Here is a 23,255-nt window from a genome sequence, read left to right as displayed (position 1 = left end):
TGTCTTATTTGCAGGGGGTAGGCTGGGTTTTCTACATTCCTTTTTTGTAAAGAGCATCTTACAGCCCTTGGAGGACACCCAGGAGTCACAGCAGGGGTGCATGACCAGAGGCATCTTCAGTAAGTCAGAAAGGACCCCAGCTCAGCAGGACACAGCTTCAGATGTTCCCTTCATCACTCTTCCCCCAGATGCTCAGCATCACCTGTGTCTATGATCTTAGCCCATCCCCACAGCTCTGCCTAGCCCCATCTGTCCTAAGACATGGCGGTAGGCTGCAGAAAAATCCCCACCCCCAAAGTAAGAAGAGGACCATGGGGCTCACCCCAAAGAGTGCTCTTCCTCCCTGTAGCTTTGTGGCTCTACACAAACTGTTCCTCCTCTTCTGCTATGTGCAGGGTCGGGCAGGAAGAGAGAGAGAGAGAAGGATCAGACACAGGTGCTGCACCTCTGTAAAATCAGAGGATGGGGCAAGCGGGCTCTGTGAGTCCTTTCAGAGCTCACATTCTAGACTCAATGCTATTTTAACCTTCAGGCTCTGGATAAAAGGGATCTACAAGGACTAACTTTCCAAGGGGGAGCCCTGTAAATAATGCCAGTGAACACGAATAAGACTCAGATTGCTTTATGCCCTTAAAATGCCTGACCAGCAGGGCTGTCAGTTGTAGAGCTGAAGCCCACAGGGGTGAAGCTGCCCCCCTCAAGGTCACACAGCTACCTGGATGCAGAGCCAAGACTGGAAGGCTAGCTCCCCGGCCCAGCTCTTCAGCCTGCAACGTGCAGCCTCCTTAAACCAGCCTTCTCACCCCTGAGCAGGCGTTCAGGGAGCGGTGCACACCCACACTCCTGACACCCTTATTTTGCAAACACAGACATAACAACAGCAAGGGAAAGTGTGTCCCACCCCTTCCCTGCTCTCTCCTGGCTTTCACTCTGTTGCCTGGCAACAGTTCCATCCAGAAACCTGGGTATCATCCTAGGCAACTCCCTCGCCCTCATTCTTCCCACCACACACATCGCCCCATCATGTCCATTTATCTCTTAAATGGCCTCACGCACTCCTCCCCTCCCCAACCCCTTCCCAGTCCAAGGTTCCATCATGGATTTCCTGGACAACTACATTGGCTTCTCACAGGTCTCCTGTTTTACAACTGCCCATCCCATCCCCCCACTTCCATTTTCTATAACCATAGCCAGACAGTCTTTAAAAAATACAAATTTGAGCATGTCACCTGATGCTTGCTTAGAACCTCTAAGGATAAAAATCGAAATCCTGAACATGCCCAGGAGGTCCTGCATCATCGGGCCGACACCCCCAACTTCATCTTGCCATGGCATGTGCTCTGCCCTCTCTGCCTGAAACATTCCCCACCCCCAATACACTTGCAATTCTTCTAGTTACTCCAACTTGCCCGTGAGTTCTCAGTTCAGTGGTCACTTCCTTGGGGAGACTTTCCTGACCTCCCTGTATAGGTTGAATTGCTCTGTTTTGGACTCTCCTGGCACCATGAACCCCTTTGACCTGTAGCACTTACCACAGTTGCAGTTTTACACTTATTCATGTCATTATTTGATTCATACCTGTAAGCCCTGCCCCCCTTGATGTAAGCTTCGAGTGGCTTTGTCTTGTTCTCTGCCTGAAACATATGGATAGATGGATGTGTATGTATGTATGTGCGTGCTATTGGATGATGGACAGGTGTATGGCTATATGGAAGGATGCTCTTATTTTCCCCAGGTCACTTAGAATCTAATCATATCTCCCTCTATTCTGTGGCAGGCAGTCCTGCTCATACAACATGCACCAAGCATCTCTCATGACCCAGGAATGTGCCCGCAGAGCCATGGGAGCCCAAGGAAAGAGAGATTGCCATGCCCTTGAAATTTAGGTAATAATAATAGCTACTGAACTTCCCTAGAGGTGCAGTGGTTAAGAATCTGCCTGCCAATGCAGGGGACATGGGTTCAAGCCCTGGTCTGGGAAGATCCCACATACCGCGGAGGAACTAAGCCCGTGAGCCACAACTACTGAAGGCCACGTGCCTAGAGCCCGTGCTCCACAGCAAGAGAAGCCACCACAGTGAGAAGCCTGTACACCACAATGAAGAGTAGCCCCCGCTCGCTGAAACTAGAGAAAGCTCGCACGCAGCAGTGAAGACCCAACGCAGCCAAAATTAAAAATAAATAAATTTATATTTTAAAAAAATAGCTACTTACTAGACCCGTACTTTATAGACCACTATATGCTCTCCTCCCTGGAAACTCCCCACTCCTTCCTCTCTACTTATCCAGACCCAGGCAGCATCTCAAGGTTCAGTTTAAGTGTTATCTACTTCCCTGATCGCCCATACTCAGAAGCGCCCCAGCACAGACGTCTGGGCCACTCTTGCCCGTCCTTGCTCGTAAGTTGCTTCACATTATCCTTTCTCTGTGATTCTGCTGCTCTCTACCAGACTCTAAGTAAGCTCCCTGGGGGCAGGATTCACATCTCCTAGAAGGCCTCTCTCCCTTTTTAAATCCTCACAGGACCCTGAGGGTGGCAATAATTACCCCCATTTTAAATAAGAGGAAACAGACTTGCCCAAGGTCACTTGGATAGTAAGTGGTGAAACTGGTGCTGAAAGCAGGTTGAATCTAAGACCAAGACCCTTAATTGGTACCCCCCCTAGGCCTGAATATTTTCTCCACCAGGCCCGAATGGAGCGGCCCCACCTGTGCCTGAACACTGCTGGGTGGGGCAGCCTTGTCTGTGGTTGAATACTTGCCTGTCAGAAACTATTCTAAGCCATGAACATGCCCACCTGAAACTGCTCCCCAGAGACCCCAGGGGTGCAGCCAGAACAAGCGTGTCCCCTCTTCCACATGGCAGCCCTTCGGTAATTTACAGCCAGCTCTCATGTCTCCCCTGCATCTTATCTTCTCCAGGGAGGGGCTGCAGAGCGGAGAGACAGTTAAACTGGAACCAGGAAACTTAGGTCCTCATCCCTGCTCAGCCGCTGTCCACGGACCAGGAAATTTCAAAAGAAATTAAGTAGGTGATTTGACAAGCCAGGACTTTAAGAAGAAAGAAAGAAAGAAGGAGAGAGAGAGAGAGAAAGAAAGGAAGGAAGGGAGGGAGGGAGGAAGAAAGAAGGAAGGAAGGAAGGAAGAAAGAAAGAAAAAAAGAAAGAAAGAAAGAAAGAAAGAAAGAAAAGGAGGGAGGGAGGAAGGGAGGAAGGAAAACCTATCACTGGGACTTCCTTGGCGGTCCAGTGGTTAGGACTCCGTGCTTCCACTGCAGGTGGCACGGGTTCAATCCCTGGTCCGGGAACTAAGATCCCACATGCTGTGCAGAAAAAAAAAGAGAAAGAGAGAGAGAATCTATCACTACCTCCATCAACCTTATTTCATAAACGAAAGGGCATCCTGACACACAAAAAAGGAGGACAATCTGAGAATTAATTTAGCTTTATGAGAACACCCTATAGTGTCCCTATTTTTCTCATTTTGCCATGTCCTGTCTCAGACTCGAGGCAGGGGAACTGGCCCAGGACTGAAGCCTGCAAGGACCTCTGTTCCAAGCAATCAAAGGAAATACCATCAGCCAGAAAAACCAGAGCAGAGTGCTCGGCCTTCAGGACCCCAGAGTTACCCTGTTTTGAGAGGGAAGGAAGAGCTGGATGTCTGGCCGTGAGCCAGCAGAGCTCAGGAAGCCAGACAGACTTCCCCATCGCGTTGCTGCTTCACATCCAGTTTCTATCTTGGCTTCACCGAGCAAAGGCTCTCCCAACTCCTGTAACTCTGTGGGCACTGTGTGAAAGAAGGCAGCACGCAAGCAGCGGCTGCCCCAGGCCACGTTGCAAACAAGTGGACCCTACTGGAAGTCAGGAGGGCTGTTCCAGCTCTGTGGCCAGAGGCCGGTGAGAAAGGCTGGTTGGTTCTGCAAAGGCAGCAGATTTTCTCTTGGGGCATTGTGTGCCCAGCCCAAAGGCTTTCTTTCTCCCCACTCCTTCACTTAATATTTACTGAACACTTACCATGTGCAAACACCGTGAGTACAAAGGTGGGCAAAGGATGACTGGGTCTTTGCTCTCGTGGAGCTTTGGGTCTCGTAGGAAAGGCACGGATCGATCCAGGGAAGGAATGAGTGCCCGCTCACAGCTATGACAAGGGCTGCAGCGCAGGTTCACAGTGCCTGGGGGCGTGCAGGGAGGCTGAGAGGCCATGGCCACACTGAGGAGGCATCAACCAGGGGCAGGAGGAGGGAAAGGTCATTCCAGGCAGAGTGCCTGACATGGGATGAGCATAAACCACACGAAGAACTGACATGAGGCCCGTGTGACTGCAGGGAATGGAGCAAGGGGGAAAGTCATGCAAGGTGAGGCTGGAGAGGGAGGTGGGGCTGCCAGGTTACTTCCAGGGGCTTGGTCTCTTCCCAAGTGGATTAGGAAGCCACTGAAGGGTGCTGAGCAGGCAAAGTGGCCAGGTAAGTGTTATTACTTGAAGGCAGAGAGGAAACACCAGTCAAACTGGTGATGACGGTGGTGATCACAGCAGTAGAGCTAACGGTACTGAACGCTGGGTCCCATGCACTGCAATTAAGCCTCTTCCTGCATTAATGTAATTCTCACATTCGCCCTATGAGGCAGGCACTGTTACTATCCCCACTTTACAGCCGACAAAACCGAGGCACAGAGAGAATAAGTAATTTGCCCAAGGTCACGTAGTTTGTAGGTGGTAGAGCAGGCAGGTAAATGAGCAACCTCTGAGCACTTAAAGAAATTACTGTCTTCAAGAAGGCAAAGGACAGGGAATTGCTGTCCTACAAGAGAGTCCGGGAACAGCAACCCGGGATGAACCTGATTTGTAGCTTAGGCCCTTGTGGTTGGTTCTGTGAACAATCACTCATTGAGTGCCTACTGCATGCCAGGCACACTGTGGTAAGTACTGAGGACGTGGAGGGGATGAAAAACAGTCCTGGAACCTGCATTCCAGTGAGGAGAGAAGACAGTGCACAAGTGTGCCAGTGATGCAAGTGGTTTTGGGTGATGACAAGGGCTGTGCGGGGGAGATAACAAGGCAGTGCGATGGGCAGTGGCGGGCAGAGGGGTGGTGCTTCTCTAGACATGGGAGTCAGGCAGGGCGACAAGCGACACCAACAATGAGGAATCAACGGAGCCATGATCTTGGGAGGAGGATTCCAAGAAGAGGGGAGAGTCATGCAAAGCCCCCGAGTCAGGGGCAACCTTGGGACGTCCATGGAACAGAAAGAGGAGACACTGCATGGTTCAGAATGAACAAGAGGAGGTGAAAACAGAGATGGAGGCTTCCAGAAGCCCAGGCCCCATAGGGCAAGGAGTTGGGGTTTCATTCCAAATTGTTGGGAAGTCACTGGAGGGTTTTCAAGCAGGGGTGGGATGCAACCTGTTCTGTGTTTGAAAGACAGTATGTTGGTTGCTGTGAGGAGAGTAAATGCTTCAAGGCAAAGGAGGATGCAGGAGGACCAGTTCTGTGGCTGCTGCATCAGATAAAGGTGGAGACGGGAAGAAGGGTCAGATTACAATATATTTTTGCTGATGGATTAGGTCTGGGGGTTGAGAGAAGGAAATACAGAATAACTCCAAGGCTTTCAGCCTGAAAAACTGGGTAGATGATGGTACAGTGACTAAAACTGGGAAGACTGTAGGTAGAGCAGGTTTGGCTGGGAGCTGGGAGGACGCAACTAAATCAAGAGCTGTGTGTATTTTTTGTTTTGTTCTTGCTTTTTTTTTTCGGCCCTGTGGCGCGGCTTGTGGGATCTTAGTTCCCTGATCAGGGATCGAACCCCGGGCCCTCGGCAGTGAAAGCATGGAGTCCTAACCACTAGACCGCCAGGGAATTCCCAAGAGCCGTGTTTTAGACACAACCAGTTTGTTATGCTCTCAGGTCTCTAGAGACCGGCCAAGAAGGCAGCTGGACAAACGGGTTGGAGTTCAGAGTTCAAGGCTAGAGGTCTCACATGGAGACTCACAGGCATGTAGATGGTAATTAGAATTACAGGACCAGGTTGCCCGGGGAATGAAATGCAGAAAGGAGGTCCAGGGGCTCCAGGCTGGGATCCTCCAATGTGCGGAGGCTGGACAGGGGCCCAGAGGCCAGCAAGGGAGGTCACGAAGGAGGCACAAGGAAAGCCCACCGGCTCTGCGCCAACCAACCCTGTAACCTCAGGCAAGCTGCTCTCCACCTCCAGACCTCAGCTTCCTCTCTGTAGACCAGAAGGGTGGCCCCACCCATCACCGAGGTGCCTCTAGCTTGTGTGACACTCCCACGGCCCCTTGCCGGATGAAGAAACCAAAGCTCAGCCTTGCCCACCTTGTTTCCAGGCCTCCTACAATACCCTCACACCGGATGAAATACAAAAATACAGCAAAACCCAGCCCAAAGGGCCACTACCAAGGGGCAGGGGGCAGGGAAAGGTCACGGTGACCTGGATTAGAATCCAGACTCTGCCACTTGTCAGCTGGGTGACCCCAATCCTCAGTTCCTTATCTGTAAAAGTGGCCAGTAATACCCAGCATGAGGGGTTGTTGCTAGAACAAAGCCAGGTAGCAAGCAGAGCACCTGCATGGCTCCAGGCACGTGTGCCCCGGGTCAGGTCCTTTCCCCTCTAGGGAGATTCCTTCCCTGAATGAGAAGAGAAGGATTCCAGGGTGGCTCTACTGTTGCAGAATAATGCAGTCCTGCTGCCAGTCAACCCCGGGGCTGCCAGGTCTGCGTCACCCCCCGCCCGTTGCCTGCAGGCACGTGGCTGCCATCACAGAGACTGGCTGATCAGTCATCTGCCGGAACCTGGGGCGCCGCGGGGGCTGGGAGGTGGCAGGGGACATCGGCTCCTAGGTTGGCCATGGCTGTGGACCAGAGCCTCTTCCCAGGCTGCATTAGCGTGGCTGGCAAAGGGCAGTGAAATGACAGCAGGGAAATGCTTTATCAGAGAGCTAGTTGGAACTCAGGCCAATGTGTTCAGCCCCGATGAGGGCTCCTGGCTCCGTGTCTCTTAAAAGCAGCCCTGGGCGGGGGGTGGGGGGAGGCGGGGAAGCAGGAACTGCAGGCACAGCCATTGGAGGGGGAGTCGGGCTGGAGCCTGGATTCCTGGCCTGCCTCGGTCACAATTAGACTAATGGCTGCACTTACAGGGCACCTCCACCGTGCCAGACGCCGTGCCAGTGCTTTCCATAAAGGCTCATCAACACCCCTGCAAGGACTGCAAACATGTTCCTTCTGAAAAGATGAGGAAACTGAGGCAGAGGAAGGAGGAGAAAGGCTTGCCCAAGGTCCCCCAGCCTTCAACACTCCTCTTGAGGACGCATCCAACAGGTGGAACCCTTACATAGCTTGCAAGATCTTGCGTGATCCAGCCTCTGCAGTGACACCAGTGCCCCCGTCCCTCTCCCTCCTGCCCCCCAAGCTTGTTTCCATCTCAGGGTCTCAGCCTCTTCCAGCCAGCTATTCCCCCTCTCTGCCGTCTCTGCTCTTTGCAAGCCCTGCCATCGAACAGGTCTCCACAGAAATGCCCCGGAGCCTCCCCTGAGCCCCATATGTGGTCGGGGGCCCGTCAGACCTCCCACAGTGGCCTCTCCATGACCTTTGGAGCACTTTTCATAACTATTCTTATTCCACAGCCATAACCATAGTTATTTGTGTGGTTTTTGTTCGTGCCCTTCTCCCTCCTGTATCCACACAATGCCTGGCACACAGATGGTTCTTAATATATTGGTTGATGGGAGAGTGGAGGTTGAGTGTGTGAACAGTGAATGAGTGAACAAACCACAAATGAACCTCCCTCGTGCAGCGATGGGCTGGCTGTGGCTCTGCCGGGAGACCGTCTCCCTTAGAGCCTAAATCATAAAAACTGGAAACTATCTTCCAATCACAGGGATGCTGCCCAAGGAGGCGTGCATGGTGGGAAGTAGACCCCAGCTCCCTGTGTGGTTCCCCAGACCAGGCCGGCTTCTCTTTGTCATCCCCTAGTCTCAGATCCCAGCGGTGGCAGCCAGGCTCCTGCAGGAGGTGGTGGTGAGGGGGTGGTCGGACTTGCCTCCTGTCTTGCAAGGGGAAGTGTGCCCCATTTCACTTCTGGTTTGAGGTGAGACACATCCCGTGTGTCAGACCACCCTGGAGTGCTCCCATCCTCCGAGCGCCAACAACCAATGGTGGCTCGTGCGGTGGTCAGGCCCTGGGGAGGCCAGACACAGCCCTCATCACTGTGCAGGGAGTCTAGGCCACAAGCCCTGTCCTCCCTACTTCCAGGACGTGGCTGCCCCACCCTGAAAGCCACTGTCGGTGGGCTGCTTTCTCCCACATCCCCCCCTTCTCTCTCTAACGGAAGAGCTGTGAGGTGGAGAATCCCTGAGCCCAATCCTTCCTCTGCCACTTGTGTGCTCAGTAACCCAGGGTAAGTCCCTCCACTTCCCTGAGAAGTGGGGGAACTGTCCTCAGGCTCCAGCACTAGGACAATGGATGCACACTAGCTTGGGGTCCAATGTTACTTTTCTTCTGCTTTCTTTCCCTCCCTTCTCAAGCTTCCAGCCACCTGGTGGTGTACCAGGCTCAGACACATTCAAATCAGAACGTTTGGACGGCCTCAATGCCCCTTTCTCTAGTCTTCCTCAGCCCCCCTGTGCAGAATTAAGCCCCCTCCACTATTTCTGTAGTGCTTTACATGTCTGCTGCCCTCCACCAAGAAAGCAGGGCCGCCTTGGTTCGGCTTTGCATAAATGTTGGGCTGAAAAAATGAATTCAACCGATTCTAAATGAACACCTTTATGGGATGGGGACCCGCAGTGGAGGATACAAGATGAGCAAGATGTGCTCTCTGCTCTTGGGGAGCTTAGATGCAGCTGGAGAGGCAAACCATGTGTACAAGGGAAGGGAAACACAAGAGCCGCAGTGTAGCACGTGGGCGCTAAATACGACCAGGATTCTGACCCTGGTTCTGTCCATAACCTGCTATGTGTCTCTAAGCAGGTCTCTTAGCCACTCTGGTCTTGGAACCCAGCAAGAGTAATTGCTACAGGACATTGGGGATGGGGATGCCATCAAGAAAGGATTCAGATCTCCACCATTAGGGGCAAGTGGCGGGCCCTCTTCCTCCAAAGTCACAGGAGGAAGGGGCCCCCCATCTGTACCTCTTTCCCCATCAGAATCTAGTTCAGGGCTTCTCAACATCAACAGACATTGGGGACTGAATAATTCTTTGTGGCAGGAGCTGTCCCATGCACCATACAGTGTCCAGAAGCAGCCACTGGATGCAGGTAGCACCTCCCACAGTTGTGACAACCATCTCCACATGTCCCTTGGGGGTCAAAATTGCCCCCAGCTGAGAGGCCGTGGCCTCTCCTGGTTCTCCTCCAGCGCTGTAGCCAGGGGCTGGACAAAAGTCTCTCGGGCTTGCCTCTGGCAGAGCCCTGCCCGCCCCCTTGAGCTTGTGTCAGCTCAGGTTCTGAGGACACAGGACTTGAGGAAAGGCAGGACATGACACCTTGAAAAGGGACCCCTTCCCCAAGACAGCAGCTGATCACGCCTCCCAGAGCTCTCATCCTGGGTAGGAGGAGGATCCAGGATGTGAACCACTAGGGTTGGATGAACATCAAAGGCACTAGGGAAACGTTTCTCTCCTGGGATGCCACGGGCTTAAAAATAAAATTTTCTGGTGCTTAAGAGACATTTGAGGATGAACAGGGATGGGGGGCAGGGGGACGGGAATGGAGCCTGGATAAGCAACCTGGTACGTGAGACTCCGTTCCAGTCACGGCTGCCACGAGCTGCTGAGGCATCGACAGGGACGCCAGCCTTCTCGGAACTCAGCTTCCCGTCAGTTGAGAAGGGGAGGTCTGGAATCTTGTGGGCCCCCAGGTTTCACCCAGACTCACTGCCAAGGGAGACAGTACTCAGAGAGTAAGGGGCCTCTGGGGGTGGCACCGCAGCTCCCCACCTCCCCTCACCCTCGTGGGGGAAGAGGGCACCTTCTTGGAAGGACAGTGTCGTGATTCACTGAGAAACAGATGGATCTTTCTGCAGCCAGAGAAGCAGGTGGAGGTCAAATTTAAAGGCTGGTGTGACTGAGTTCATGGTACCTGCACATTCCAGGCCAGGCTTGGGGCCAGTGTGAAGGCCAGGAGCTGCCTGAAGCACTTGCAGGCTGAAGTCAGGGGCCAGAGGGGAGGAGCCTGGGGAGAGAGGAAAGACCCCGCACCCTTTCTACCAGAGCCTTGAGGCCATGCCCACACCTGCACCCCAGCAGGGCCACACCACACACGGAGCATAGTCAGCCCAAAGGGAGAGAGGGGCCCCCAGGACGGAGCAGAGGGCAACGCCTCACGGTCCCAGCTGCAGCCGGAGGGGAGGGGGACAGCACAGTGGGCAGGGCTGAGTTCTGGGGTCCCACAGACATGATTCCAGCCGCTGTCAGCTCTGTGGCCTGAGGCTCCGCCACCTGGGGCTCCTACCCCACATCTGGTGTGACTCCGCCAAAGATTACAAGATGGAAAGGCATGTAAAGTATGCTACACTGCCCAGAACGCAGGGAACGCTCGAGAAATGGGGCAGCCATTTTTATTTCATGCATCTGAAACTATTCAGTCTTCCCTCCCACTCTTTCCACTTTAGCAAAACCTCGTGGTGTCTCAGGTGTGTATTGTGTACTTGTTCCTCGTAATACCTGAAGTTTCCATTTTGTTTTGATGGGTCTCTTCCTACAAATGGGAGACGGGCTTCCGTGCCTCTCCAACATAGAATTTGGCAGTGTTGGCCCATCCTTTGGGGGTCCCGTGCCTGTAGGGGTCCCGTGCCCTGGGAGGTTCTCTGTCCGCCCCTGCTGCCATTGTGCTGTCACTTGTCGTTTCACCCTGCTCTTGAGTTCTCTTCCGGTGTGTGGCGACCTCTGCTCTGCTTTGGTCTGAGAACCAGATTTCCAGGCTGGTTAGGCCTGCGTGTAAAGTAAGAGGGAAGAATCCCAGAGAAGGGGTCTGCAGCAGGGTTTCTCAAACGGACCACCAAGACCGGAGTCACTCGAGCATCTGTTTACAGCGCAGAGTCCAGACCCCTTGAATCAGAATCTCTGGGGTAGGCTGTGGAATCTGTGATTTAAGCAGCTCTTAGGCACAGGAGCCTTGAGGAATCACGGGCGGGACTAACACAGCTCCTTCTTCTGCTTTGAAGCCCCTTTGGCTGATTTCTCGTTCCTTCGGTAAAGGCATGTGTTTCTTTCCCCATCATGTTTTCTGCACCCACACCTGTGTGGTTCCTCACCCCAGACTCATTTCTGCATCCAGGAGGCTGACTGGCGCCACCCCAGGTGTACAGGGGCCCGTGTGCATCCCCCTGCCCCCAGCACAACCACAGAACTGAGAAATGTCTCCAGAGCTGCCAGCCTCGGGCCACAGCCCTGTTCCCAGTGGGCAGGAGCCAGGAGGCCCTTCTTCCTGCTCTTAGCAATGCGGCACCTCTGCCAACAGAGGAAACTTCCCAGCAGAAGTTCCTGGGACCCAGATAAGGCAGAACAGCCACAGCTGTTAGAGGAGTGCAGCCTCTTGACCACGCCAACTCCTACACATCCTACAAGGCCCAAGGCTCCTTCCTCTTTAAAGACTGCCTCGTCCATTCCTGCCCTCTGTGGTCATTTCCATCTCTAATCCCCTGGGGTTCACAAAGTCCCAGGCAGTCATCATCGTCATAACAGCTCATGTTTAGGAAGGGCTCACAACCTTCCAGGCATTGTCTTAGCTCTTTATGCGAATTCTCTCGGGCAATTTTCACAACCCCACGAGGGTATTATTGTCTCATTTTTCAGATGAGAAAACCAGGGCTCTGAGAGGCGCAGTAACTCACTCAGGGTCACGTGCTGGCAAGTGGCCCTGCTGGAATCTGGATCCATCACCTAGAAAGGTACTAGGCTGGGAGCCGGAGGTCCTGGGTCCTCCTGCTGGTCCCACCCTAAACCTGGGGCAGGTCACTGTCTTCTTATCTGGGAGAAAATGAAGAGGTTGGACCAGATCTCCAAGAACTCCCTGCTCTGGGGCTCTTGCCTTATGGGACCAGCCTCATCTCCACCCGCGGTGGGGTAACCCAAGGCATGTCACGCATGTGTCGGGGACTCAATGGCGTCAATTCTCAACACAAATGAGTGCCTTCCAGGAGTCAATTCAGGAAGCCAGACCGGGGATCCCTTCAAGGTCTTTCTCACAGTTCTTGTGTCCCTCCTACATGCTGGACCCCGTGAGGGGCCCTGCAGTGTGCACCAGCTCCCTTGATCTCACCAACTCACTCCTCTCTCATTAGCTGAAGAATGTGCCAGAAGAAAGTCCCAGCAAGTGAGCTGAAACGGGTCAGCAAATAATGACAGTGTCGCAAGCACAGAAAAAGAGAAATACTCAGAGGCGTGCTCGCAGGTTTGTTTGTCCGGGTGGGGGCTGGGGAGGAAGCTGAGGCCACACCATCGCTATTTGATAGGGGAGGAAACAGGCTCAAGAGACAGAACCATCCCTGGTTCTCACAGCTAAGAGATGGCAGGGCTGGAATTTAAAGCCAGGTCCTCTTGGGCCCAAGCCCACTGCTTTTCTCTTTCCACCAACTAATGGCTATCACATCCTTACACCCGGCGGTGGCCTTGCGATCCGCACACGTCTTCCAAGTCTAATCAAACCGTGCCCTCCCCAAAGGCCGGGCTCCGCACCTGGGCAGCAGGGAGGGAGGGAGGTGGTGGGCGGGCCTGAGGGACAGGTGGGAGTCTGATGGAGGAGGAGGACTAAGTTTTGACTCCCAGGTTCGGTCTTGGACAAGTGGGTGGAAGGCGGTGTGGAACAGCGGGAGGAGGGATGCGGGGGGACAGTTCGAGGGCACGTGTTTCACGCCTGGCTCCCAAGGATGGGTGACTCGGGATTCTAACTCGTCAGCTGCCCCTTCTCCCACCAAATCATTCTCTGAGCCTTCTCCCGGGTCATCTTTGGAAGAGGGAAGAGGGCAGAAAGCAGGGGCGATTGCTGGCCTCACACGCAGGACACCAAGGATCACAGGTATGGCGGTGGGTGACCTGATCTGGATGGGCCAGCGGCTGCCGTGTCCACACAATGACTCAGGAAGCTGGCTCGGAAGCACGTGAAGACTCCCGGCCTGGGAACATGAGGGTGGGCAGCCTGCATTTGTGTACTGCCTGCTGGTAAGTCAGCTCTTTCATATACATCTGTCTTTAGATCCTCCAACCACCCTGGGAGACAGCCTCCCATTTTATAAGTGAAGGACACTGATGCTTAGAAAGGAGCAAAGATTCAGCAGAGGGAAGGGAAGGCGAAAAAGGAAAAGAAAATGGGTTTTTATGGAGGACCTGCTACATGCCAGGAATCAGCCAGTGCGCTCTCACATATGTTAACAGACCTATTCTTTCAAAATCTCTACAGGAAGCATCAACACCTGCATTTGCAGAGGAGAAAACAGGCTCTATTAAATAAGCTGGAAGCCCAGGGAGTGAGGGAGAGATTCAGACGGGACATCCAGTGCCTGGCCCTCGAGCCCAGAGCTCATTCATTCACCCCATGCGCTGGGCCAACAACCACTTCTCCAGCATCTTCCATTAGGCCAAACATTTAGGAAAAAAGGCTGAACCAAATAGTCAAGCGCCCTGCCACGTGCCGCGTGTGATGGGAGGAGGGCAAGGTGCCGTGGGAAGATATGACGGGGTCCCACGGAGCTTCTCTGGAGAAGGGACCTTTGAGCTGAGGGCGGATGGATGATGGCCGGGATGAGTGAGGAGTGTTCCAGGCAGATGGAACAGTGTGTGCAAAGGGTCTGAGCCCATAAAGAGTTTCTGACGTTCCTGGTGGCTGGAGAGGAAGCCTGGGACCAGATTGTGCAGCCACGTCTAAGAGTTTTGAAGTTCAAGTCACCAAAGAGGTCTAAATAGGTGGGGGTAACAATCAGAGTGGTGACTGCCGAGTGCAGAAGGGCCTGGAGGGAAAGCAGAGACCAGGTGGGAGGTGCTCCTAGCCATGCAAGAGGAGGAAGAGGAGGTGAGGGCCAGTCTGAGAGCGGCTGCAGGGCTCCTGGGAGAGGGGTATGGATTTGCAGGCCATTGAGGTGGTAGATCAATAGGACTTGTGATTAACTCGGGGGGGAGGGGAAGTGGCGGGAGGGGAATGGTGGGAGCTGTCAGGTCCCCCCCCCACCCCCTGGCCAGTGAGGGCGGGGCTGAGGTTGAGGACCATGCTGAGTCTTATCCCATCGAGCAGTGGGTCCTAACCTCAGCCAGAGTCAACAGAGACTTCCTTGGATTTTTTTCGGAATGCCACGACATCTGCACGCCATGCCAGGCTCACCTACTTAGCAAGACTCACCTCCCACAACCAGGCCCGCGGGATCCCAGCACCTCGTCCTGTCTGCTCATGAGGCCTGCCCGGAACTCTCCTCTCCTGCCCGAGGGCCCATGAAGAGAAACCTTTCAGTAAACTCACAGCCAGACCCCCAAGTGAATTCTGGAGTCCTCCCCAGCGTCTGTGGCCGCCTCATCGGCCTCCAGGGCCCCAGCGACAGGGCACGACTGCCCAGCCGAAGACAGGATTGCTGCTGCCCGGGACCAGGCTGGGGACAGAGATGCCACACGGGCCAGTTTATTCCTGTTTCTGCTCTGTACAGGTATATACAGTTGGTGTGAGCCTATGGTACATTATTTCACAAAGTTATCTTACATCCTTTGCACACTCCTCCTGGGCGGGAAGTACCTGCGGACGGCGGAGGAAAGGACGCTCAGCGGAGCCATTCTGTTGCTGAGGACGTGCAAGGGGGCGCCCTCCCACCTGCTCCCGGGTGCCGGAGGCTTCCGCAGTCTTCTTCCTGGAGCGGACGGAGGCTGGTGGGGGCCAAGCAGCACCCACAGCCCCCACCACCCAAGCCTGCCTGACCCCACCGAGTACCATCAGTAGCAGGACAGTATCCCCCGGCCCGTCACGGGGCGCTGGCGTGCATCTTCTCCAGGCAGCTCGTCCAGAAGGTCACCAGCCGGTTGTCACGGTTGACGCAGAAGTCCGTGAAGTCCTTCAGCAGCCGGTCAGCAAACCTCTCATCGCCGGTGGCGCTGGAGCGCCAGGTCTTGGTCAGCATGGTGTTGTAGGCCCAGCTGTAGCCCACCCTCTCCTCGCAGAACAGGTTCTGGCTGGCGGAGCTGGTGGAGTTGCGGCGCCGCCGTGGCTGCCCCGAGAACTTGCGCTTGGAGTAGGGCAGCTGCAGGAACACCGTGCCTGTGGGGACAGGGGACAGGTCACAGTGCTGGGAAGGAGGGAGGGAGGGTGCCTGAGCCAGCCCCCCCGCCCCACCCCCGGGGCTCCCGGTCCTACCTCGGCCGCCCCCGACCCCGCCCCGTCCACGCTGCGCCTGGAGCGCCTCACCTGTGACGTGGATGTACTGAGGCTTGGTCTCAGCAGGGAAGTTGAAAGCAGAGGCAGAATATTTATCTTGAACAAACCCAAACCTAAGGGAAGGACAGGGAGACAGGCCGATGAGCGCCCCCTGGGCCACAGGGACACGGGGCGGGGCGCGGGGGGGCGCGCTGAGGGGAGCGAGAGTGTGGACCGCCAAGGGATCTGGAAAGTCTCTTTCAGGTGGAACATTCAGGCTGCTCCTCACTGTCCTCACCACTTCCCACCATCCCGGCCCCCTTTCCTCTCTGGGCGCTGAGAGCCTCTCACCTGCCCAGCTCTCCCTCATCCAGCCTTCATCTCCACCCAGCCACCCCCAACTCCGTCGCATCGGCCCTCCCCCCTGCGCCCACCCCCAAGACTGTCAGCTCCCCCGGGGAAGGCCCTTATCTTAACTCTGCTGAGCCGGGGCCCTCTCCCCTTCCTCTCAGTTCTCCCACACTAAGCACACAGTAGTTCTCAATAAACGCTTTGCATTGAGAAATATCATAACTGAGTCCCTTCCTTAAGGCGAGGAAAGCTGGGACCCTGCCTCGCTGTGTTCTGGAAATAGGCAGGAGGGGCCATTTTTCATCCATGGCTTGTTCTATTCCTGGTTTTTTTATTTCCACAAAGTGCATTTATCACACTCTACCTGCTAAGTGCTGTAAAGAATGCATTGGCAGATATGGCCCCTGCCCTGAGTCTGAGGGGTTTATGTAATGAAGCCTGTGATGAGGCAGAACTAAAGCAGGGAAAACCCTGTCTCCCTTCCTGGACTGAGCTCCAGGGAGGTGCTGTGTTGCATCCTCTACAGAAGCTGCTGGCTTTACACGGGCACTTGGTAATTATTTACTGAAGAACATGTGAAGTCAGACACATAAGCAGATCGGCTGATGGGCACCGCCAGCTCATCACTGTCAGCTGGTTCTAGCACAAGCAGGAACGGCTCTGGAGTCTGCCCTTCTTCCTCTCTACTTTCCGATCAAGGCTCTCTATTTACTCAGCGTGGATCAGCAGGACCTGCTGACAAACTCGTCTTCCTCATAATAACTACCATCTCCTGGGGTCCTACTAGGTGCTGGGAACGTCAGGGAACCCTCCCAACAACCCTGTGAAGGGGGAGAACTCGAAGGCAAAGCCCCTCACGGTTCCTCAGCCAGATGCTGGTGGAGGCCGAGGTGAAACAGGCCTGTCCGCTTCCCACATCAAAGTCCTTTCCCACCGACCTCTTCATTGACCGCCCCGAATTGCACCCCCTCCTCCTGGATGGAGGAAGTCAGATGCCCTGGCATTCATTTCACAGCCTTTACCAAGCATCGAAGAAAAGGGCTGAGCAAGGTCTAAGGCAGGCCTGGGCCAGCTTGGGTGGGGGAGGCTGAAGAGTCCGGACTTTATGCTGCGGTTGGTGGGGGGCTGTGCAAGGAGGGGGGTGTGCCAGGTGGGGCGGGGACAGCTGAAGGCGCCTGAACAAGATGATATGACACCGAAGCAGGTACAGGAGGCTCTGATTTTCCATGAATAACACAAGGCAGCAACCGGACACTGAGTTAGTGATGTTCTAGAGACATAGCTGGACTGGCCTGGGGGATACAGCTAAGCCTAGGAAAGGCTCTCCCTGGTATACATATTAGGTACCAGTAAATATCTACTGAACGTATCTATTGCTTTTTAACCATTCGTTGTCTTCTCAACATGTGTCAAGAGGCTCCTGACAGATTCTACAGTTTTTCATCTCCTGGAGAGTTTGGCTCCAGGTCTTGTAGGAGGCTGAGGAGAGAGCTCTCTGCTCTCCTACAAACTGGAAGAAGAGGGAAGCAAGTCTGAAAAACTACAGCTCCAGGAACTGGACAGGTGGTGCTCATCTCTGAAACCAAGGCAGAGGGACTAGTCGGAGATAAGCAGTGAATCTGTCACTGGTGGACTGGGTCCATCTCCCCAGAAAGGAAATGAACTGGGCTTCGCTGTGGTAACTGCTATTTGAGACAAACACTGATGCCTCCCCATGCTTCCCTCTTGCTAAGGGACAAACCTGTGTGCGATGGCTTCCTGGAAAAGGTGCATTCGGTCCCAGTATGTTTCTGGTTCAAAGCCTAAGAGGAAAAAAGAGTAAATGCCGAGTTGTGGTTACAAGATTTGCAAATCACCCTGGGTCCAGCTGTGGGTATCCTTCACTACTCTTGGCAATGCTCCCCCCTTGAGCCTGAGCTCTGCTTTTTCACACCACCTGCTTTCAGAAAGACCAGCCTCCACCCCAAGGAGGGATATCCTAAAGACAGTGACAGCCCTCAAGCTTCATCAGGGTCTAGAAAGGAGAGGAATATGAGTCCTCAGCGACCAGTGTGAGCTACTAGAACTTGGTATAAGACTCATTCTAATGACTGTTTGTGCCAAAAGCGGAAAGGAGCAGGATGTTAAAATACAACCAAAAGATAAGCTTGAAATGAATGTTATTTGCTTCTAAGGAGAAAAAAAATTCCCAATCTTCCATTATAGGGGTGGGGAAATTGAAGCAAATCAATAAAAAATGATTTTTGGAAACGTGATCAGCTGGGGAGGGGTGGGGAGGGGGCGGGGCAGATGAGTGCCCGCCCCCACCGCCCACTTCGTGCTCCAGCCTGGCTGGTGTGAGGACAGGAGCAGGGTGAGGAGGTGGCAGGGCTGAGGCAGCCGTCACACAGCAGAGGCAACAGGCCAGGGCTGCTCTCGGGATCAAGGTGCGGAGAGCTGGGGCAGCAACCACACGAGACCTTGTCCCAGAGGCCAGGGGTGCCTGCAGGGGCTTTGTTGCTCTTTCCGTATTTGGAATTTTATATCTAGGTTAGATTTGAGGATTCCGGGTAACCAAAGAGCAGAAAAGAGAAAGGACTTTGGCTTTAATAGATAAAAACAGACACAGTGTATTCTTGTCAGATTTTTAAGATTTTGAATTCCCTGTTATCAGAATGGGAGATAACAGGAAGAGAGGTGGCACAGAAGCAAGAAAATTGATTTTTAGATTCAAGTCTTTATTCCTTTCAACTAGGACTCCTTTCGTTCAGCCGTAACCATGGTAACCAACTGAGATGCTGGTCTTGAAGACTGGGTTACGACTGGCAGGGAAAACCATCGGTTCACACAGAAATGTCCTCCAGTGCCAGCCCTGCGAGCACCCCTGTGCTGTTACAGCGAAGGTGGAAAACCCCAGAAGAGTCTTTGGGTGGTATGGGGGGAGATCTCGCCTTCCCCTCAACATATTAAAAACAGCAGTAGGAGGCGGTGCCTGGCTTAAAGTCATCAAATGCAGACATAATCACCTGCCATTTCAGGACGGCAAAAAACAGTCCCCCCTCGGCCACACCGTGAGGGTAAATGAGAACGTGTGTGTGGGAGGGGGTTGGGGGGTGCTTTGTAAACCCTAAAGATCCCGGGATCTTCAGCCTCCAGGGGTCGTGGGGCTCACCTGGAATCCCAACTATCACTTAAAACAGTGTCTATACACAAATGTCTTCCAAGATGTAAAGAATGTATAGGTGGGCCTTCGGAACAAAAGCTCTTTGCACCCCAGGGGTGGGGGGGGGTGCTGTTTCTCTGCCACTGAACACAGCACAGACTCATAAGAACTCAGGAGAAAGCATCTCCTTCACCTCAAAAGTTTTTCTCTCCACACTGATAATTTCTACGCCTGAGAGTCTACAGGGCTCTGACACACCAGCAGCGACTCTAGCTTTTCGTTATAAAAAGATCATCCATGAGCTCATGGGGTGCTTTGTAAGAGCTAATTACATGCTCATCGAAATGAGTGCTTGGTGATGAAAAGTCCGTGCTGTGTGAGGTCAGCTCATCCCTCCATCTGTCTACACCTGCCCTCAGAGTCTGGTGGATGAGGGTGGAGCAGCGGGTGGGGTCGGCCCCATGGTCTCCATTCCGGAGAAGCACTCTGAGGGGGTCCCGCGTCCTCCAGGTGCTGACGCATCTCAGCTTTACACAACAGCACACTGTGTCCTGTTTTTGCTTTCAATGCCTCCCATTTCTGGCCTTTATTCATGGAGCAGCAGATCCAAGCCTCCAGTGAGGATCAGATTCCTGCCGCCCAAACCAGTAAGGCTGGAGCAGAGAGAGGAGGGTGTAGGGAGAAGCCTGGTGCTGCTCGAGATTTACAGAGCACAGTGCCCTCTCCCACCCACCGTCCCCTCCAGGCCTTACGAGGGTCTTCCTGAGCTAGTGAGGCAGCTTTGGTCGCCCCCATTTTAGGAATAAGGCATTTGAGGCTCAGAGACATTAAGTGACTTGTCCAGGGTTGCTCAGCCACTAAGTGAAGAATCAGGATTAAAACTCTGGCCCCAGCACTTCCCTGGTGGCACAGTGGTTGGGAACCCACCTTCCAGTGCATGGGACACGGGTTCGAGCCCTGGTCCAGGAGGATCCCACATGCCACGGAGAAACTAGGCCCGTGTGCCACAAATACTAGGCCTGCACTCTAGAGCCCGCGAGCAACAACTACTGAGCCTGCGTGCCACAACTACTGCAGCCCGCGTGCCTAGAGCCTGTGCTCCGCAGCAAGGAGGGGCCACGGCAGTGAGAAGCCCGCACACTGCAACGAAGAGTAGCCCCCGCTCGCCACAGCTGGAGAAGGCTGGCGCACAGCAACCAAGACCCAACGCAGCCAATAAATAAATAAATAAATAAATTTATAAAAAACAAACAAAACCCTTTGGCCCCCTGTCTACGAGGCTCCTTCTTTTCACTGGCCCGTGAAAAGCTGGCCTCCATTTTACCAAATAGAAAAAAAAAAAAAAAAAAAAGCTGGCCTCCAGGCGCCTAGAGAGGCGGCCCTGCGGGAAGGGTCTATGCGGGTGACAGGCCCTCCGGAGAGGGGTGTCTCTTACTGTCAAACAGGTGCTCGCTGCCCTCCTTGAGCAGGCAGCTGATGTTGAGCGGGATGAAGAGCTGGGCCCGGAGCGGGTCGCCGTACAGGTAACTGGGCAGCGCAAAGGGACCCTCCAAAACCGGCACCAACAAAAAGCCACAGGAGGTGGCCTTGCGATGCCAACCTTGGACCTGGTGGGAAGCACAGAAACACACAGCGTCACCTCCAAGTTCACTCTGACAAGAGAAGTAACTTCCTGAGGAGTGAAGCCACCCGAGTGATGGCCTGCATATTGATCCACACGTTCACTGATTAATGTCCGCCGGCTCCAGACCCGCCCTGGGAGGAAGAAACACAGCTGAACCTCCTGTGAATCCTTGAAAGACCGGGAGGTAAGCGCGTGGCTCCTCATGGCCTGAGCTTCTGCAACTTTAGGGGCTCTTTCGGGAGGAACAGACTAGAGAGAGCTATGTCCTGCCCCTTCTTGCTCCATAGGATGTTGGAGGAAAGTCACAGGATATAGGTTGTCCTTCTAATTTTGTCCTTTATCAAAAATTTACTAAGTCCAAAGTATCAAATAGGAAAACAATCCACTCAGGCTGGCTGAGAGGGAAAGACGCGGGCTGCAAGATGATCATGGTGGCCTCTGGCCAAAAGTGACAAGCGCTGACCTCGCAGAATGAGAGCTGCTCTCTGCAAGCTCCCAAACGCCATCTGTCTGAAGACTGACCGAGAATGAAAGTTACTGGGGCTTAACGACAAACCTCCCCACTCTTAAGCTTTTCTCCCAGGAACACTCCTAACCAGACCAAAACACCAAGGTCTCTGCTTGACCAAGTAATTTCTAAGGCTTATGTAATGTTTATCTAAATAAAATGTGGTTTATAACAAATGTGGACATGGCCTTAAAATAATAATTAACCTACACTCGAGATTCTTAAAAACTTAATAAAATCATGATAAAAATATGAGCAGCTTTCAGTGGGTTTTACATGAATTGATGTGAAAAGTGTACTTTTTAAAAGATAGATGCTAAACTCCTGAGGAAATAAATACTCTTCTTTTCGTCAAATTATAACTGTATCTGTGTGTGTGTGTGTGTGTGAGAGAGAGAGAGAACACTGTGGCTGTGTGGTTCTGAGACAGTGTCACCTGGTGGGGCGTCTGAGGAGGACGCTATCGCACTGGGCCAGAGGGTTAGTTCTGGCTGGAGGGAGTGGTCATCCCGGCGCTGACCCGCTGGGGAAGAGCTGGTGTCCCCTGCAAGCTGAGTGAAATGGGCAGCTGGGTGTCTTTTTTGATTTGGACCTTAACAATGTTCCCTGGATGGGAGTGTCTCCATGGAAGGGGTCCTCAAAGACAGTAATGCCATTTGGAGGCAGACAGAGACGTGGACCAATCTCTTCCACATCTTATGGGGATAAAACTAGGCTTTTGAACCCCGGACAAAAAAACCTGTACGTTGCCAGCCGACACTGTGCTCCTTTCCCTTTGGTCATCTCCTAGGCTCTTCACAAACTCTTTTTGAACTTTCCAGCTGCTTTCAGCTGTGCAATGAGATGTTTGGGCCAGTGTTGGAGGGGCATGGGACTCAGTTGAAGCCATAGAGAAATACTCTTTGGGGCTGAAGGAAAGAGCATATAAAAAAGAGTAGGAGACTGTAAAGATGGCTCAAGAGGGCTCCTGGAAGACACTAACAGCTCGGCTAAGGAGCATTTATTTTAGACACACAGCCTGGGATGTGGGGTGGCCAGGAACAATGAGTGACCTGATGAGGCAGCTGGACCAGGGTGGACGAGAAGCAGAAACAGGCAGGAGACCAACTGAAACAGAGCTTCTCAGCTTTGGCACTCGAGACACTGGGGCTGGGGGATTCTTTGCCATAGAGGCTGTGTTGTGCTCTGTGCTATAGGATGATGGGCTACATCCCTGGTCTCCCCACCACCTGCTAGAACCCAGGGGCACCCTCACCATTTGGGGCAAGTAAAAATGTCTCCAGATATGCCAAATGCTCCTAAGAGGTCACAACCACACACCTCCCCCATCCCTGTAGAGAACCAGAGTTAATAGCAGTGATGTTCACGAACAGAGGATTGTGTAGATAAACTATGATACAAACAAGCAATAGAGTATTCTGTAGCCCTTAAAAATAATGAGGCAATGTCTTCCAAATTGAGCTGATGTAGTGTGTTCTTGGTTACCAAAATACTCAGGTACCTTTGGAACTTTGAAATGGTAAATATTCATGATGTACAAAAAAAACATGATACAGGGACTTCCCTGGTGGCCCAGTGGTTAAGAGTCTGCGCTTCCACTGCAGGGGGCGCTGGTTTGATCCCTGGTCAGAGAAGTAAGATCTCGCATGCCACACGGTGCGGCCAAACAAAAAAAAAAAACACATGATACATAACTGTAGAATCTTAATTACATAAAAATGGATGCTTAGTTGCATAGATACACAAACGGGACCTAGAAGGACATGTCAGACTCTAAAATACTTGTGATTACGGATGACTTTGATTTTTACTTCTTGTGTTTTTTAGTTTCCTATTACACACATGTTAACTTTTAAGAAACAAATGTTATTTTAAAAACTTTCCCCCCAAAATGAGGCAAAACAAATTAAAAAAAAACAACAGTGAGGCCGACTTATTTATATTGATACAGAAGATATATAGGTGATAGGAAAAACACAACATGAATAGTACATATTCTGAGCTACTATGTCTGTTAAAAAAAAAAAGTAAAAGTAACAGGGCCTCTATATGCACAGAATCTCTCTGCAAGTAGCAGCAAAGTGGCAAGGCAGTAGATGGAAGTCCGAGGGAACAGGGTGAGGGTGGGAGAGAGGGTTACGTTCTGCTCTACACCAGTGATTCTCAACTGGGGGCAATGCCTCCCCTCCCTGGGGACATCAGCAATACCTGGAGACATTTTTGGTTGTCACAGGAGGGTATGCTACTGGTATTTGGTGGATAGAGGCCAGGGATGTTGTTCAACATCCTACAATG

The 23,255-nt window shown here is 53.0% G+C and overlaps 1 protein-coding gene across 1 annotated transcript in view; it reads right to left on the bottom strand.

The window, feature by feature from the left end:
* Window positions 1-14,590: 14,590 nt before the first annotated feature.
* DEPDC5 (DEP domain containing 5, GATOR1 subcomplex subunit) overlaps window positions 14,591-23,255 on the bottom strand; it is a 90,332-nt gene continuing 81,667 nt past the window's right edge. The window contains exons 39-42 of the mRNA XM_081252710.1: window positions 20,264-20,435; window positions 17,428-17,488; window positions 15,387-15,469; window positions 14,591-15,239 (exon numbers count right to left, since the gene is read on the bottom strand). Coding sequence (XP_081108836.1) covers window positions 14,947-15,239; window positions 15,387-15,469; window positions 17,428-17,488; window positions 20,264-20,435 — 609 coding nt within the window. The 3' untranslated portion in view covers window positions 14,591-14,946. The remainder of the gene's footprint in view (window positions 15,240-15,386; window positions 15,470-17,427; window positions 17,489-20,263; window positions 20,436-23,255) is intronic.

This window comes from Mesoplodon bidens (assembly GCF_964165515.1).
Source record: "Mesoplodon bidens genome assembly, chromosome: 13".
In the NCBI taxonomy this organism is placed as follows: Eukaryota; Metazoa; Chordata; class Mammalia; order Artiodactyla; family Ziphiidae; genus Mesoplodon; species Mesoplodon bidens.
This window is presented reverse-complemented; position numbering and strand designations above follow the sequence as displayed.